At 38.3% G+C, this 17,491-nt stretch overlaps 1 protein-coding gene across 3 annotated transcripts in view; it reads right to left on the reverse strand.

Annotated features, from left to right (window-relative positions):
- GIGYF2 (GRB10 interacting GYF protein 2) overlaps positions 1 to 17,491 on the reverse strand; it is a 124,885-nt gene that overhangs the window by 44,968 nt on the left and 62,426 nt on the right. For all 3 annotated transcript variants that reach the window (XM_060301732.2, XM_060301733.2, XM_060301731.2), the window contains exons 9-14: positions 9,841 to 10,020; positions 6,215 to 6,432; positions 5,960 to 6,122; positions 5,676 to 5,864; positions 2,479 to 2,675; positions 1,340 to 1,499 (exon numbers count right to left, since the gene is read on the reverse strand). In XM_060301732.2, coding sequence (XP_060157715.1) covers positions 1,340 to 1,499; positions 2,479 to 2,675; positions 5,676 to 5,864; positions 5,960 to 6,122; positions 6,215 to 6,432; positions 9,841 to 10,020 — 1,107 coding nt within the window. The remainder of the gene's footprint in view (positions 1 to 1,339; positions 1,500 to 2,478; positions 2,676 to 5,675; positions 5,865 to 5,959; positions 6,123 to 6,214; positions 6,433 to 9,840; positions 10,021 to 17,491) is intronic.

The following is a 17,491-nucleotide window of genomic DNA, read 5'->3' on the forward strand; positions in this document are numbered from 1 at the left end:
TATCAATATGTCAATATCCTAGGGCTTCCCTGGTGGTGCAGTGGTTGGGAAACTGCCTGCCAATGCAGGGGACACGGGTTCAAGCCCTGGTCCGGGAGGATCCCACATACCGCAGAGCAGCTGGGCCTGTGCGCCACAACTGCTGAGCCTGCGCTCTAGAGCCCGTGAGCCACAACTACTGAGCCCGTGAGCCACAACTACTGAGCCTGTGTGCCACAACTGCTGAGGCCCGCGTGCCTGGAGCCCGTGCTCCACAATGAGAGAGGTCACTGCAATAAGAGGCCCAGGCACCATGACAAGCAGTGGCCCCCGCTTGCCACAACTGGAGAGGGCCCGCGTGCAGCAATGGGGACCCAACACAGCCAAAAATAAATAAAATTTAAAAAAAACCAAAATATCCTGGATGTAGTATTGTTTTACAGTTTTGTCAGAGGTTACCACTGGAGGAAACTGGGTAAAGGGTACATGGAATCTCTATTATTTCTTACAACTGCTTGTGAAGCTATAATTATCTCAGAGTAAATTAAATTAAAACACACACCTGTATATGTTTTAATTACAACAGATTCTACAGGCATGTGAAGAGATCATGAACAAATATATACAGTGCCAGGTAGTGACAGATGCTATGAAGAAGAATAAAGCAGGGTAGGGGGACCGAGGATAGAAAGAGAATAATGATGTTAGAGAGAGGTCACAGGCTGTACTTGGTAAAACATTATCATGAAACTGACACTAACAGAGTGAACAACGAATTTCAGGTTATAAGCAAAAACTTCAAAAGCAGAAATGAAAAATCAACCAAATGTCCTTCACAGCATTCTCTCTCCATTCTAATCTAACATGCACCATACACATATTTTAAGCAATCAGTTTATAATATGGTACTCTTTTTTCAGATATTTTACATAGTTCTTCATCATTTATGATATCAACTCCACTTCAGTGAAACATTCAACCAATGTTTTCCAAGATGGCTGCCATCATCTTTTTTTATGGTTGGGAGACTGAAATACAGTGAATGTACGAAACTCAACTGCCTAGTTAATACCTGACATGCCAGAAATGAGGATGTCTTAAGCATACTGTTTACAACCCTATCATATTAGTCATCACATTCTGCCTTGTATTCAAATTGTTTTCACTAGACTCCCTCCCATCACTGAAACTGTAAAGTACGATGGAGGGAACCTATAAACAAGCCTTCTATATATGAAGAAAGCCGGTAGCACTGACTTTTGTTCTACTAGTATACAAATTAACGTTAAATAATTACCATCCTACATAATCTGGAGGTAATGGCATACTTCTGTACATAAAGTAGAATGGAACAACCTACCTTGAATTTCTCCCTGAGGATCTTTGTAATACCACTTCTGCATTGCTTCATGCATCAATGGAATTGAGACTCCCTTAGCTCTGTGCTCTTGCAGTTTTGATGCCAGTCTCTCATCATCTAGTGCACTGTCTTGTAGATAAGCCACCATCTTCTCAGCTTGCTAAGGGAAAAATTAAAAAATGAATTGTGGAAACAAATGATGCTAAATTAATACCTGTACATATAAAAATTGTCTGCCTTTTTTGGACTACCTGATCTGTGAGAGGCATTGTACAAATAACGCAGCAGGCAACAATTTAATTCGTCCAACATGCCATGAAATAGGTACTATCCCCATTTTACAGAGGGGGAAACTAAGGCTCAGAGGGTGTCAAGTCTTGCTCAAGGTCTCAAAATTATTAAGCAAACCCAAATGAGACTGAAACACAAGCTGGTATGGATCAAAGCCCAAGCTTCTAATCAACACACTTTAAGAGTGCCATTTAGACAAATAAACAATCCTAAGTTATACAAACTAAACCTATAAAAAACATGAGCATTAACAGATCAAAAGGTTCAATTAAAACAATTACAAATAAAATCTTTTACAAGTTTTACTAAGACACTGTTCCCTTTCTTCCTTTCTTCAACATTTCCTGCCACCAACCACTCCACCCTGAAGAAAAAAGAATTTCTTTTGTAGAAAGCAAGTTATCATTTACTTTACATATAAACAATAGTATATAAAATCTTAGGGAACTCTAGAGACATGAATACGATGGTAATATCCTGAGAGTTTAACTATTTTCCCTGTTACACTTCAGGCAAAAAATAGAAGACACAGTGCCTATCCACAGCTGCCTTGTATTCGCCATTTTTGGCATTCCATTAATTTCCAAAAAGAAAAAAGAAAAGCAAACAGCTAAGGGCAACCTCAGAAGAGCAAAAAATAACCTGATATAATGACTCTACACAGCAGAAACTTAAAAGCATTAAATGATCTGAAAGACAATTACTCATAAAAATAAATACTAGACATAAAAACATTTTCAGTACACAAAACCTAGTGCACAAAAATTCCATTTCTGAATATTCATTTAATGCTTTTCAATGTTTATGGCAGTTCGAGAGGGAAAAAAAAAGGATTACGTGATTTGTACCTGCTCCAAATGTTTGAGACCCTCTTCATCATCTGGCTCTGTGGAAACACTGCCCATACCAGGAGCACCTACGACCGGTGTTTCAACTGGCCGGAGGGCAGGACTAGGATTGGGAACAGGAGGTGGAAGGATGAGAAGAGGAGAGGCTGTATCTGAAGGAATCTGTGACAGGGGCTGCTGGACACCAGGAACCATTTCTAGAGGAAAAAAATGTAGACAGATAAAAATCCTTTAAAATATAGAGACTCTTATGAAAAATAACTATCAAGTCGGGCAGCTTACTAAATGGGCTCAACAGATACGTGAACCGTGTCATGAACACTGCTGCTACTTCTTATGGAGAAGTGTAGTATTTTTCCCTAGAATGACAGAAGTACCTGCATAGGATGACAACAAATAAGATTAAAAGGTATCCAGAAAGGCCTTTTACAGTGCCAACCTGTATCACTAGAGCATCTACCCAATAGTTATAGGTCTACCTCCTGAAAACAAACAGAATCAGTCCAATCCCTTCCTTACATCATGTCTCTGAATAGGAAAGACAATTTAAACAGCACTGCAAATCTCCTCGAAGATGCCACATCTCAGCATAAAACCCTTTGTTAAAAATATCTGCAATTATTTTGACTAAGTACCTATTTCAAGTTATTATTAACATAATTCAATGCAACACCTTTTGTAGGATAACAAAAAGCTCTCGGAGTCTACCCATACAGTGCAGGAGGTTCTCTGCAATAAGAATAAAGACTGCAAAAGAGGTTGTGTCTTGCTTCCTATTTCTAACCTCTCAGCATGCAGGTTCTTAAGAAGGAAAGGGGGATGGAAGTAATTAGATACAGTTGCAGTTTCCCCTTTGAAACCTTGTTTGTTCAATTACAGATAGCTTCTGCAAATTCCTGTTCCTCTCACTCTATCCTTTCTTTGCCAAACTTAACAGGACAGCCTATACAACCTGTCTCTACCTCACCACCAACCACACGCTACAACGTGACTTGCACTCCCAAGCCCCCAGAAAAGCTTCTCTCCCAAAGATAAGCAGTGACCCAAAGTCCCCAAATCCAACAGCTCCTCCTAGTCCCCGTCACCTAGCCTTAGTCTGACATTATCTTCCCAATTCTAAACTGGAACATTCTCCTTCCTTCATTTTCCTGCACTCTATTCTTGCCTCTGAAGATTTTTCTCTGGCTTCTCTATCTACCCTCTGAAAGTAGGAAATATCCATGTTCTATTCTCAGCCCAATTTGTCTCACCCCTAACAAGTGTAATCTTTTAAATTTTCATTCTCTCTGGCCCTAAACTCTTCCCATTGAGCTACAGTCCCCTCACTCAGAAATGCTCTCTGGCCATCGCTATCTAATTTCTCATCAACACCTCAGACTCAATGTTCATAACTGAATTTGTTCTCTCCTCTCCCAAATGTGCTCCTCAACTTCCACTCTTTTTCTGCTAAGGATACCATAATCCTCTCAGGCACCTCACTCATCTTTGACTCTTCCGTCTTCTTTGCCCTGATATACAACAGTAACCATGTCCTGCCAATTTCTACTTTGAAATCTCATCTGCCACTACCTCCCTTTACAAGTGCACTGCCTACACCACAGTGACTGCTCAGGGCACCAACAGGTCACAGAGCAGCCCATCTGTCATCACAACCTACCCTACACAGAGAGCTGTCAAGTATATGTTCCAACCGTGTTTCCCACCAGCCTCCTTTTCACACCTCATAATTCATGTAAATAAAAACAGGAGCTGATTCCCTGCCCATACCTGGATCAGTCCTACTTCCTCACTGTAGCTTTCACTGCTACCTAGTACTGGAATGCCCTCTCCTAATTCATCCAGCTACACCTACCTCCAAATTCTACTTATTATTCCAAGACAAGCTCAAAGACACCTGATTCCTGAAGCATTCCAGGAGTCTGCCAATCATAAATTCCTATCATTACTTTTCGTCCTAGGTTACTGATATACACATGCTTTATTTCCCCCAGAGACTATAAATCCAGAATTTCCATCTTTAATGCCACCTATGCAGCCTTCCCAAAATATACATGTCTAGACCCCGCCCTAAAATCTCCTGGAGTAAGGCCCCAGGCATGTACATTTAACAGTATGAACCACAAGTAATTTGGGGCGGGGGTGGGGGGACACATCATAATTGAAAAATGAAAGAGGTCTCAAAACATACAAGTCCCATGGTGCCTTGTATATACAGTAGAGATTCAAATACTTGAATTCATTCATTCAGCTTTATGATAGACATAAAAAACTGAAAAACAAAAAATCCTTGGTTCAAGCTATCAAAATAGTATTTATTGGGCAAAAAAGAGAATAAACAGATCTTTATAATATTGTATTGCTATGTTAGAAACAGTGCTGGTTGTTTAAGAAGAAAGAGAAGACACCTAACCTAGCTTGGGAACTTGGGGTGGGAGAGTTTTAGGCACAGAGAAAAGCATATGCTAAGGCACAAAGGCAAGAGAACAAGGCACATTTCAGGACCTAACAGGCTGTGAAGCTGGTGAATAGAGTACAAAGTAGAGAGAGATGGTGCTGAAACTGTACAGAGGGAGGCAGATGCCAGGTCATGCAAGGTCTCTTAGGCCATGTTAAAGGGGGTGAATTTTTATGATGAATAAATCAATTCACCTTTCAATATCAGGCATTATACTGTCATTTTATGTCCAAGAAGAAACGTGGGAATGAACATTAATATTACCTACTAAGGTATATGAGCAACTTAAAATCAATATAATGACATTGGAGAAGGAGATACACTTTAAGCTTATTCTCCAGTAAAGGTGATGGACTTGCACAGATTCATCTTGGCCTCTTTCGAAACAATGGCATTCTGGTGTGTCATCTGGATGCACATATAGCCATTACATAAAAGGAATCTGATATGGGAATCAAACTACCACAGAGGATCCCAAACTCAGTTTGTTTGACTGATACCAGGGTGGCTATATCATAGCACCCTAGGAAATGATACTTCTGCTTCTAACTCTGTTTTGATGAATTCTGAGATAGATACACAGGGGAAGCAGTGTTTGAGAAGGTTTACTGGTAAAATAATCTATTCCAATAATTTACCACTAGAAGCAGTTCAGAGAGGCATAAACAGAAGCCTCTCTTATCGGTGATCACTGGCCCCAGCAAAATCCAAGTTTGGCTTGTTGCCTCTCATAAATACATACCGTCCCCCCTGCTGGGTACTTTGGTTGATAGACTATTTTCTGTCCGACTCTCTTCTTCAGCTTTTTCCATTTGCTCAGTTTTGGGTTCCTCTTTCCTCTCAAACTGTGGTGCCTCCTGAGGCTGATGGTCTGAAGGAGTGCCTGGTCTAGCAGATGAGGTGGAGGTTTGGGGGGTTTCCTCACTAGCTTCTGTAACATGACATAATCTTAAATTAACAACTTAGGAAACTTTTAGTTTGATTTTTTTTTTTTTTTTTAAAGTGAAGGACAAAAATGAGCCTTACCAACTCCTACTCTGTCTGTCTTTTCTCCTTCCTTCTTATTTGTCTTATCGGGTTCTTTGGCTTCTTCATTATGGCTACCTTCAGAGTCAGAGCATTCCTCCCCTTCTTCTACAGGCCGGAAGTCCATCTCCTGCTCTTCTGGGATAGGCTCTTTCTGTACTTTCTGTAGCAAGAAAATTAAGCCAAAGATTAACAGCATATTTGGATTTGGAAGAAGGTCAGTACCTGTCATAATATTTGAAACAAATTTCTTACCTTTAGAGACAGGAATGCTCCAGATGAGTCAAATGTGCCCATTTCTTCTTCAGCATCCTCTAAGCACCATTCAGGCAAGCTATCCCTGTCATCATCTATGCTTCCACTGCCAGAGCGCACCCTTCGGTAACCCCGTTCATCATCCCGATCTCGAAAGTCAAACTCAAACCTTCGCCGTCGTTCCATGTGTTCCCGCCAGCCTGCAGAACGAGGGCCATCTGGGATGAAGAGGAGGACACAAACCTTAGAAAAGTTTTACGACAGTATTTGAGAAAGAAAAGCATAGATAGGAAACAAAGGAGAAAACTACAACTGACGGCAAATTCAAATGGATCAATCTACTAAAGAGAAAATAAGGCAAATGAAACGAAGCTCAAAGCTCAGTATTATATATGATACGCCATCACTAAGTGACAACAGTAGTTATCATCATTAACTACTGAGTCACACAACATACTCTAAAGCTTTTAAAGATAAATTTAAAACAAATCACTTTTAAAACACAGTTCTCTGCAAAGTACATACTTTTAATAAGCTCTAGATATCTGACTGAAATGCTGCTAGGCCACTCACGTGGCCCACTCCTAGCCCAGACTTACGGCACTGGATATCTTTCCATACTGAGGTCCATGCCTTCCCTTTGGCAAGTCTTAAAGCATTTTCTTTCTTCTGATGAAAATATCATTCTTTATGGATAAGACCAGCTCCCTTGATAATATATAATAATATCCAGGATACTATGATATTATGTCAATTCATAATATCAAACTCATCATGTCCACTTAACAGCGCTAGGATCCCATTTGTAATTCTGATTCCCAAAAAAAGTCATGGAATTATAGCACTGACATGTCATATTTGGCCCACTATCCTAGTTTTATAGTTTAAGAAGCAAAACCTCTGACAGCAGAAGTAACGTGCATAATGAAAAGTAGAACTAGAATCCAATTCTGCATCCTCTACTGCTTTTTCCACAATAACATGCTTACTCTCCTTTTCCTTTTCTCTCATCTCTTAACTCTCCCTAGGGAGTTTTAATTTAATACCCCCAGGGACATTCCTAAATCCACCCTTGCATATTATGTAGCACATCTACTTTCCAACAAAAAATGAATGCCTAAGACCAAAAGCTACAAGTTAAGGTATTTTCTCTCTCTAAAAAAAAGGGGGGGGGGGTGGTTCTTGTTAAAATCTGACAAACCTGAGCCTAAGAGAGTCTTAAGAGGAGACACATGTCTTAACCTGTATCTTTGCTTTCTCTGTGGGAGACAGCAAAAGAAATGAGGTCACAGTTAAATGTTACTATACTACTGAGGCCCAATTTGCTAAAACCAGCAATCCGAAGGGCAAAATGTTAAAACACCAAATACAGGTAGCATCTTATAAGCCACTTACAAAAGGTAAGAAAACATTATTCTCCCACTTCCCACACTTTACTTACAACAACAAAACACAATTTACTATCTTCTATGAAAATGAAGGAATTTTATACCCAGACTGCCTAAATGTTAACCTAGAGTCATTATCCCAAAGAAGTACTCATGATCAAAAGCTGAATTCCAGAGTACTCTGTCTGCTACTCTCACTTCTAAGTGTGCACTGTGATAGAAATCTATCCTTCTAGGCATGTGGCTCATTCTTCTCTCTTAACTAAGTTTCCTAAGTTCACCTCCCAGAGTGGGTGCTTAGCTGTCCTTAATGCTCCCAACTCCATACATATCCAACTGTGAGCCATACTTTAATAAAACTATATACCATAATATTTTTGTTGTCATAAATAGTTAATAAAATTTTATTCACGAAACTAAATTTAGCAGATAAGGCACATCTCTAGTTTATTAAGACTGAGACCACTGCTTTATAGACCTTTATCAGAACTAAAGTTTGATACTATTTTCATAAGTCAAAATCATGATATTTAAAATTTTGATCAAAGCCTAATAAAGGATTAACTAAAATGTTAAGGGTAACTGATAACAACTGATATAATCAGACTTATTTTTAATATGCTGGGTTGAAAAAGTAGATGGTATTTTTTTAATGCCTATTTACAGTGTTTTTTCAGCCCCCATGCATCTTTATGTCCCCCAAACTGTCTTTTTAAAATATATGGATAAAAATTTTGGAAAATTGTCAAGTTGATGACAAAACTGACATGAAAAGTCAAATACTGGAAAGAAAGATTTAGAAAAGATGGGGAAAAAAAAAAAGGACTACTATATATATCCAAAATCTAAGCTCTTGGGTGAGGAGGGTAAGTGGTAGAATATAACACTAAAGTTTTACTTTTAACTCGCTTTAACAGAATCAACATCAGACGTTTGGGCTCAGAAACACTGTTCATCTTCCAAAACATTCACCTTGTTTGTTTTTGATCAGCTGGAATTTTTCTTCTTGCTCAGCCCAGATCCCGTCCATTGTTTCAGTGAATGCTTGTTAGGAACATAGTCTACAAACCCTTCTGCTTACAGGCAAGCTCAGCACAAAATGCCGTGATGCCTTGAAGAGAACTGTAACAGACGGTTGCCCATGACACAGACTGATGAGAACTGCCTAAATAACTGTGATGCAAACAATGCCCACTAACAACAGAAAACTCACCCAAGAGGCAGCCAATGAGGAGTTGGGGTAAAAGCATTATAACTCTATCCAAAGATTAACTTCACTAAGTTTCCACCTACCCAGAGCGCCACAAAGCACCCTGAATGCCTGTTATAATGTTAACTCAGACGGAGACTAATGGTTTGTTAATAACTTAATTTTAAAAAATAAATAAAAAGTTTACATTATTATTATAACTTCCTCTATTAAAGTAAGCTTCCTTGGCATATAGCCAATAGATAAAACAATGTTACGCATGTGAAATTCAAAAGACATGTACACACTCTTTGTATGCTTCAGTTCTGCATGACCCCAAGATTTAAACTACAGTGGCATCTGATGATCATGAGGCATAGAATCAACACTTGGGTAGGGAACGTTCTTTGACACAAAGCACCAGTGTCTTCAATTACCAACATATCTAATGTCGGGGAAGAACAGTTTGAAGCATTCTTAAGAGTCAAACAGAAGAACTTATAAAACCACTAATCACGACTATTCTCTCTCCTTTTTCTAAAGTTAGAGGGACAAAAGAATAAACTTGTGATTATGTTTTTGACCTGGGTTTAAAGTTTATTCTTCAAATGAGCAGAAATCACATTTTTAGGACAAAAAGAGAAAAAAAGAATAAATCCTCTCTTATGCAGGAAAAAAACTCACTTCAGGGGGAGCCCATATTCCTAAGTAAGCATATAATTATCACCTAAGAAAAACGCATGCTGAAAAAAGATTCAAAAATTTAGGAAAACTGAATGAAACCCTCTCTCATTTTTGCAGTTAAGGGCAGGTGCTTCCCATTAAACCACACTGCCCCAGAAAAATAAAAGTGACTTTAATCAATTAAATAGCTGTGGGGAATATTTTACGTTAAAAATTTTTGTGGGAGCAAGACTGAGTGTGACAACATAAACATGACCCCTCTTGTTTTTCTTTGCTGGTTTATGTTTTCCACTTTATCCCTAACAATTCCCGCCAAATCCTCACTATTTCGGCCCCTGTGTGCTTTTACTCAGCAGAATTCTTACCAGGACTGTGAGGTCGCCACCTCTCTCCATCCCTCCTTGATCCAGCTAGTCGCCAACCTCCATCTTCATCTTCTCCATTCTGTTCCTCTCTAAAAATACGCCAATTTTCACTTTCTGATCGTATAAATTCATGCTTTCTTCCCACTGATGTTGGCCCACCTTCCTCAAAATTTGGTCTCCCTGTAAAGAAAATGAGTCAACATAAGCCTCAGCCAGCAAGGATTCTGAACAGACTTGATTGCTCAAATCAAGCTTTTCTGTGGATATATGTGTATATTATTAGACACATTTCTCAAAGCTGAATGTTCTAAGACTGGGAAATTATTTTTTTAAACAAAATAATATGCGCATTTTTTAAAAGGCCATGAAATGAAAACTGAATCAACCTTCCCGCTACACAAGAGCCCCCCAGAGTCTTGCTCCCCAGAAGTAACCACCATCAACAGTTTCTTATAAAGCCTTCCAAACACTGACCATGGCTATACTTATGCATATATATACAGATCTCTCATTCACACTCACATAGCACTACCCTCAGGCTGTTATATATGTTGTTTTGTACCCTCGCTGTTTTCACTTGGCAGTCCTTCCTTACCAGCATATACTTCTTTTTTTCCGTTTTTAAGTCATACAATATTTTTAACTACATGATTTACTAAATCAACTTAATTTATTTAATCAACTTCTACTGGTGATTCTGTCCAAATAGGATATCTGTAAACTTCGACCTCTCTTTTATTCCAAAACAGACTGTAAGCTCAAAACCAGATTGTGGAGGCACTCTACTTTTCCTTTACTCTAGCACCTAGTACACTACAGGCGTACAACAAATTGCTCTGGAACAGAATTCAAAGCTAAGCTATGTCTAACCTGATGCAACTCAAGAGTTACATTAACAGTGAAAGAGAGCCTGTTATGCCAAGTAAACTAAACTGGTTTCAAAGGACAAGATAATTCTGAACTGTGCAAATTCTTCAGTCACCATACCACATGTGCTACCACTTACAATTCACAACAAATTACCCAAAATCTCACATTAAAGTATGTAGCTGAATATCCAAAACATACATTGATACCTTCAGTTTATAACAATAAAATATACAAATTCTCACAGTAACAACCTCAATTCTTTTCATTAAACCATATTAAAAGTAAAAAAAAATTGTACATTTGAAAATGAGGAAATTCTAATTTCTGGTCATCCTCTTATATTCAATTTCACATGTATTAAGATTCCATATCCTGTTCACCCAAACAGTTATTAGGTTGTTACAAGATATTATTCTATTACAGAATAATCTTGGAATGGGGGGGTACAATTATTTGCTGGGCAAAATACCCTTATTATGACAGGCAGCCTCTAAGACAGCCCTCAACAATCCCTGACTTCTGGCCTCTGTGTAATTCCCTCACCTTAAGTGTGGGCTGGCTTGCTCCTAACAGAATCCAGCAGAAGTGATGAGATGTCACTTCTGATACTAAGTTAAAAACTTCCATCTTGGACGCTCTCTCTGAGGGAATCCAGCGGCCCTGTTGTGAGGCAGCCCTGTGGAGAAGCCCACATGGCAAAGAACTGAGGCTTGCCAACAGCCTCGTGAGTGAGCTTGGAAGCGGATCCAACCCCAGATGAGCCCTGAGATGACTGCAGCCTCATGAGAGACACAGGCCAGAACCACCTAGCTTAGGCTGCTCCATCCTGGCCCACAGAAACTGAGAAAATAAATGTTTGCTGCTTTCGGCCACTAAGTTTTGGGGTAACTTGTTACATGGCCACAGTTAATAAAAACACTCACTTAACTGATTTAATCTTCATAACAATACTCAGTATTAGAAATTATTTTTCCCATTTTACAGCTGAGAATATTGAGGCTCAAAAAGACAACCCAGGAGAATTGTCCAAAATCACACACCACTATTTAAATGACACAGGATTCAAATCTTAACCTTCTGACTCGTTTAACAAATATTTACTGCATATTGCACTAAGTGCCAAGTTTTATGAATTCAAGTATAGATATATTCCATGTCTGCCCTTGGGTTAGAAGGGTCAGAAGACATTCCAGGTTCTCTTGCTCAGAATAAGAAGGGATGAGACATTTTACAAAGCCCACATCCATTATATGACTTGATGAAAAATACAGCTATACTCACAGAAGAAAAATTTAAAACAAAGAAATCCCTAATGCATATAAATTGATAAGTGATGGCAAATGACTTTTAACATATGTAAATCATTCAGTCACAAGCAGTATGTGCCAGGCATATTGAGAATACAATCACCTGATGGATGAGCTGGTCAAAACACTGATTTTCATCTACTTTTTTTTTTTTTAATTTTATTTTTTTTCATCTACTTTTACACTACGTCTTTGAGAAGTAATGAATGTACCAAAATAAGCAAAGGAAACCCATTAATGGCAAAATGCTTAACGCATCAAAAACTGGTCATTACAGTTTTTTCTAACAGATGATAAGTTGCAAAAAATTAAAGATATTAAAAATAAAAATACCAGTAATTCCTCAACCATAGAAATAGAACTCTACATATCTGTGGTTAGTTTTTACATAACATCTTTAAAATGTAGTTTCAATCAGTGTACCCACTATTTTGTAATCTAAATAGCAAATAATTCTCTGTGATTATACATCTTACTGATAATATAAATGGATACACAGCAGGTATACCTTGCAGCTGTTGCACTATCTAGTAGATTATTCCCCAGTGGACATTTGCATCGTAACTAACTTTTTGAGAACTAGATAACAAGGAAGAAATATCTGTGTGCATATGTGTTTTGTTTTTCTGAACTACTACTTCTGAAAAAAAACTTCAAAGAGTAAAATTACTAGGTCAAATGACAGACTTCATACGTTGGCATACCTTTCTCTCCTCCTCAAAAAAAGGGTAGGTAAGACCACCAGACCATTTTAGATTACCAAAACTAAGTGCTGCTAGCCTTTTGAAGCTTTTCTACTTTAATGGTTGTAAAATGGTATACTAATGTGGCTCGAATATGAATTTTTCACATCAAAGATTTTTCAGATTGTTTGCTGACTTTATTTCCCTTTATGTGAATAATTTGTCTGCATTGTTTTCTAAACTAGCAGCTTCTATAACCTTCATAACTGTCAAGTCCTACGTATACTTTTCATATTGGTACCTAGGAATAAGAAAAATATAAAGGACAGGATAGGGTAAAATAGGGAAACTAAAGGAAGAAAAAAATCTTGCTTTTCTGCTTACTGCAATCTCATAATTCTCAACCTGTTGGAAAATCTGTACCTCATAAAGTTTAAATGACTATTTATGCCATTCTTTGTTCCAAAAAGGATTTGTGACAGAAATTTTGAAGATATAGAGGAGCACAGTACTAAAGAAAGAATGAAGATCGTGGAGTCATAGACCTGATTTTAAATTGTCTCCAATTCTGATCTGTACACCTTGACTAAAGATCCCATTCCTAATATGAAAGAGGGTGTGTGTGTGTGTGTGTGTGTGTGTGTGTGTGTGTGTATTACTGAGGTAGCCATCTGAATTTACACAAACACTAGCCAATTCCAGTTCAAAAATTCTATAACAAAGGAGTTCAGATCTTGTTACCAAGTGCTTGTTTCTACAAAATAATTCCTAAAAACTGCCATATATTTTTTGATATATCAAATGTTGCATAACGAATAACTGAAACAGAAAGATCTGGGTGACAACTTCTCCAGTAAACCAAGGAAAACCAGAATAATGTAATTCTGACATGCCAAACATATCCCACATGTAAGTGCAAGGTAAAGAAAGTTTTGCGTTCAGGCATCATTGTCATTTTCATAAGAGAAGGATGAAAAGGATTCAAGAACTTTTAAATGTACCATACTCATCTCCTCCTCCTACTTTTAAGAAAACAGTATTGGACTTCCCTGGTGGTGCAGTGGTAAGAATCCGCCTGTCAATGCAGGGGACACGGGTTCGAGCCCTGGTCCAGGAAGATCGCACATGCCACAGAGCAACTAAGCCCGTGCACCACAACTACTGAGCCTGCGCTCTAGAGCTCATGAGCCACAACTACTGAAGTCCGCGCCTGGAGCCCGTGCTCCGCAACAAGAGAAGCCACTGCAATGAGAAGTCCGCGCACAGCAACAGAGTAGCACCAGCTCGCCACAAGAGAAAGCTCGCGTGCAGCAACGAAGACCCAATGCAGCCAAAAATAAAAGAATGAATGAATGAAAACTTATTATTGAAGTATAACATTCATATCAAGAAGTACACAAATCATAAATGTACAATTCAGAGTTTTCACAAAGCAATATATATCCACCTAACTACTAAGATTTAAAAAAAAAATTTATCAGGACCTCTCAAAAGTCTTCATGTCCTCCCAATCGGCCCTTACCAAGGTAAACGCTATCCTGCCTTCTATCTCCAAAGATTAGTTTTGCCTATTTTTGACCTTTTTTATATAAATGGAATGTCAGTTTACGTCTGGCTTTTTTTTATTGAAGTATAGTTGTTTAATTAACAATGTTGTGTTAATTTCTGCTGTACATCAAAGTGATTCAGTTATACATACATACATACCCTTTTTTAAATATTCTTTTCCATTATGGTTTATCACAGAGTATTGAATATAGTTCTCTGTGTCGTACAGTAGGACCTATTGTTTACCCATTCTATATATAAAAGCTTACATCTGCTAATCCCAACCTCCCACTCCACCCCTCCCCCAACCCCCTCTCCCTTGGTAACCACAAGTCTGTTCTCTATGTCCATGATTCTGTTTCATAGAAAGGTTCATTTGTGTCATATTTTAGATTCCACATATAAGTGATATCATATGGTATTTGTCTCTTTCTTACTTCACTTAGTTCAATAATCTCTAGTTGCATCCGTGTTGCTGCAAATGGCATTATTTCATTCCTTTTTATGGCTGAGAAGTATTCCATTGTATATATGTACCATACCTTTTTTATCCATTCATCTGTTGCTTCCATGTCTTGCTATTGTGAACAGTGCTGCTATGAACACAGGGGTGCATGTATCTTTTTGAACTAGAGTTTTGTCTGGGTATATGCCCAGGAGTAGAATCGCTAGATCATATGATAATTCTATTTTTAGTCTTCTGAGGAACCTCCCTATTGTTTTCCATAGTGGCTGTACCAACTTACATTCCCACCAACAGTGTAGGAGGGTTTCCTTTTCTCATACATCCTCTCCAGCATTTGTTATTTGTAGAGATTTTTTTGGTTTTGTTTTTTTCTGGCGGCACCTCATGGTTAGCGGGATCTTAGTTCCCCAACCAGGGACTGAACCCAGGCCCTCAGCAGTGAACGCTGGGAATCCTAACCACTGGACCACCAGGGAATTCCCTGTTATTTGTACAGTATTTTTTTTCATAAATTTTATTTATTTTAGTTTTTTTATTTTTGGCTGTGTTAGGTCTTCGTTTCTGTGCAAGGGCTTTCTCTAGCTGTGGAGAGTGGGGGCCACTCTTCATCGTGGTGCGTGGGCCTCTCACTGTCGCGGCCTCTCTTGTTGCGGAGCACAGGCTCCAGACGCGCAGGCTCAGTAGTTGCGGCTCATGGGCCCAGTTGCCCCGCGGCATGTGGGATCTTCCCAGACCAGGTCTCGAACTCGTGTCCCCTTCATTGGCAGACAGATTCTCAATCACTGTGCCACCAGGGAAGCCCCTGTACAGTTTTTATTGATGGCCATTCTGACTGGTGTGAGGTGGTACCTCGTTGTAGTTTTGACTTGCATTTCTCTAATAATTAAGAGACATCAAGCATCTTTTGATGTACTATTGACCACTCATATTTCTTCTTTAGAGAAATGTCTATTTAGGTCTTCTGCCCATTTTTCAATTGAGTTGTTTGTTTTTTTGTTATTGAGTTGTATGAGCTGTTTGTGTATTTTGGAAATTAAGCCCTCGTCAGTCGCTTTGTTTGCAAATATTTTCTCCCATTCTGTAGTATGTGTGGCTTCTTCCATTGAACATTACGGGAAATTCATCCACGTTGTTACAGAGAACAGAAGCTTGTTCTTCTGCACTGTGGTATGGGATCTCATTGTATGAACAGACCACAATGTATTACTCTACTACTGATTTAGGTTGTTTCTAGTTTTTTGCTATTATAAACTGTGCTGCTATAAACATTCCTGGATGTGAAATTTGGTGAGCGTATGTTTCCAATTCTGTTGATATTTACCTAGGAGTGAAACTGCTGGGCCATAAGGTATATTCAACTTCAGTAAGTACTACCAAATATTTTCCCAGAGAAACAGTACTACTTTACCATTTTTTGTTTGTTTGTTTACTCATACCTCTCGCACACATTAAGATGAGTGCTTTCTCCATGAACAAATACAGTTAAAGACATATGACTGAAAATAAAGAAGAGACTTAGACATAGCACCTGCCCTCCAGGTCCACAGTCGAGGGACACACATGTAAACAAATGACTTGATACATTACAGTTGACAAAATGCATTGATATATCTCATCCGATCCTCATAATAACCACAAGGGTTGAGTCAACCTTACCATCTTTTTTTTTTTTTTTTTTTTAAACATCCAAAGATTTTATTATGGGAAATGCCTGCATGAAAGGAAGGAGGGAAGAAGCCAGGGAAGGCTGGGCGAGCCATCAGACCAAGATGCAAGGCACGGTTAGATACCTGATAAAGATTTATTGAAGAAATTAGGAGCTTCTTTAAGAACTTTGAAGTCAGGGGTCAGAATGATAAAATTACATTCACATAACTTCTTACAAATAATAACATGAAAGAATTTTAGGGCAGAAAAAATCTTAGATATAAACTAATCCTGGGTAGTGACTGTGAGAACCAAGGACTTCACAGGGTCCCTGGGCTTCACTCTGTGCTGGGACCAGCCACTGGACTGGACTGGAGCAGGGAGCTCATTTACCTTCAACCTTACCATCTTTATTGTTCCTGTGAGGAAAGGGATACCTGTAGGGGGATCTCCCACGGTCACACAGCTGAGTAGTGACCAAATCAAAAATAGAACATAGGTGTTCAAACTCCTAATCCAGAGTTTACTCACAAATTAAACCCATCAGAAGCAGCCAGAAATTCTACAAAAATAAAGTAGAAAAAGGAAGTTCCGGGATCTAATTCTAAGGGGCTCTAAAAAAGCAATAGACATATCATGCATAGAAAAGCTTGGGGATAGAGACTGCCAAGATGTCTAAATGGAACTAAATTTGTTAAGCTTCCAGCAGATAAACGATAACAAAATGTGTACCCCTGAAAAAAATGTTAAGATCAACTTAATATATAACAATATAAAAATTTTACTCACAATTATTTTGAAGGGTAAAAAAATGACTTCAAGTACAATCTAATAGAGTATACATTTCCAATTACTACTAATATAACTTACAATATAAATTATACTGTATGCAAGAATTGCTCTAAAACATTAAAATAAATCCTTTATAACCTAAATGATTAGAGTAGATTTGTATGTATATAAATTTGGGTGGGGATTGAGGGTGCCAAAAAACTTTATAATGAGTTAACTCATTACAGGGTTAAAAAAATAAATATATCTGTGTATTATTGATACAACTTAAAATAAATGATAACGTTGTTCATGGGCAACTCAGAAGATAATATCTAAAGCTCCTTTAATGTCTAAAA

The sequence above is a fragment of the Globicephala melas genome, chromosome 7 (genome assembly GCF_963455315.2).
Source record: "Globicephala melas chromosome 7, mGloMel1.2, whole genome shotgun sequence".
Classification (NCBI taxonomy): domain Eukaryota; kingdom Metazoa; phylum Chordata; class Mammalia; order Artiodactyla; family Delphinidae; genus Globicephala; species Globicephala melas.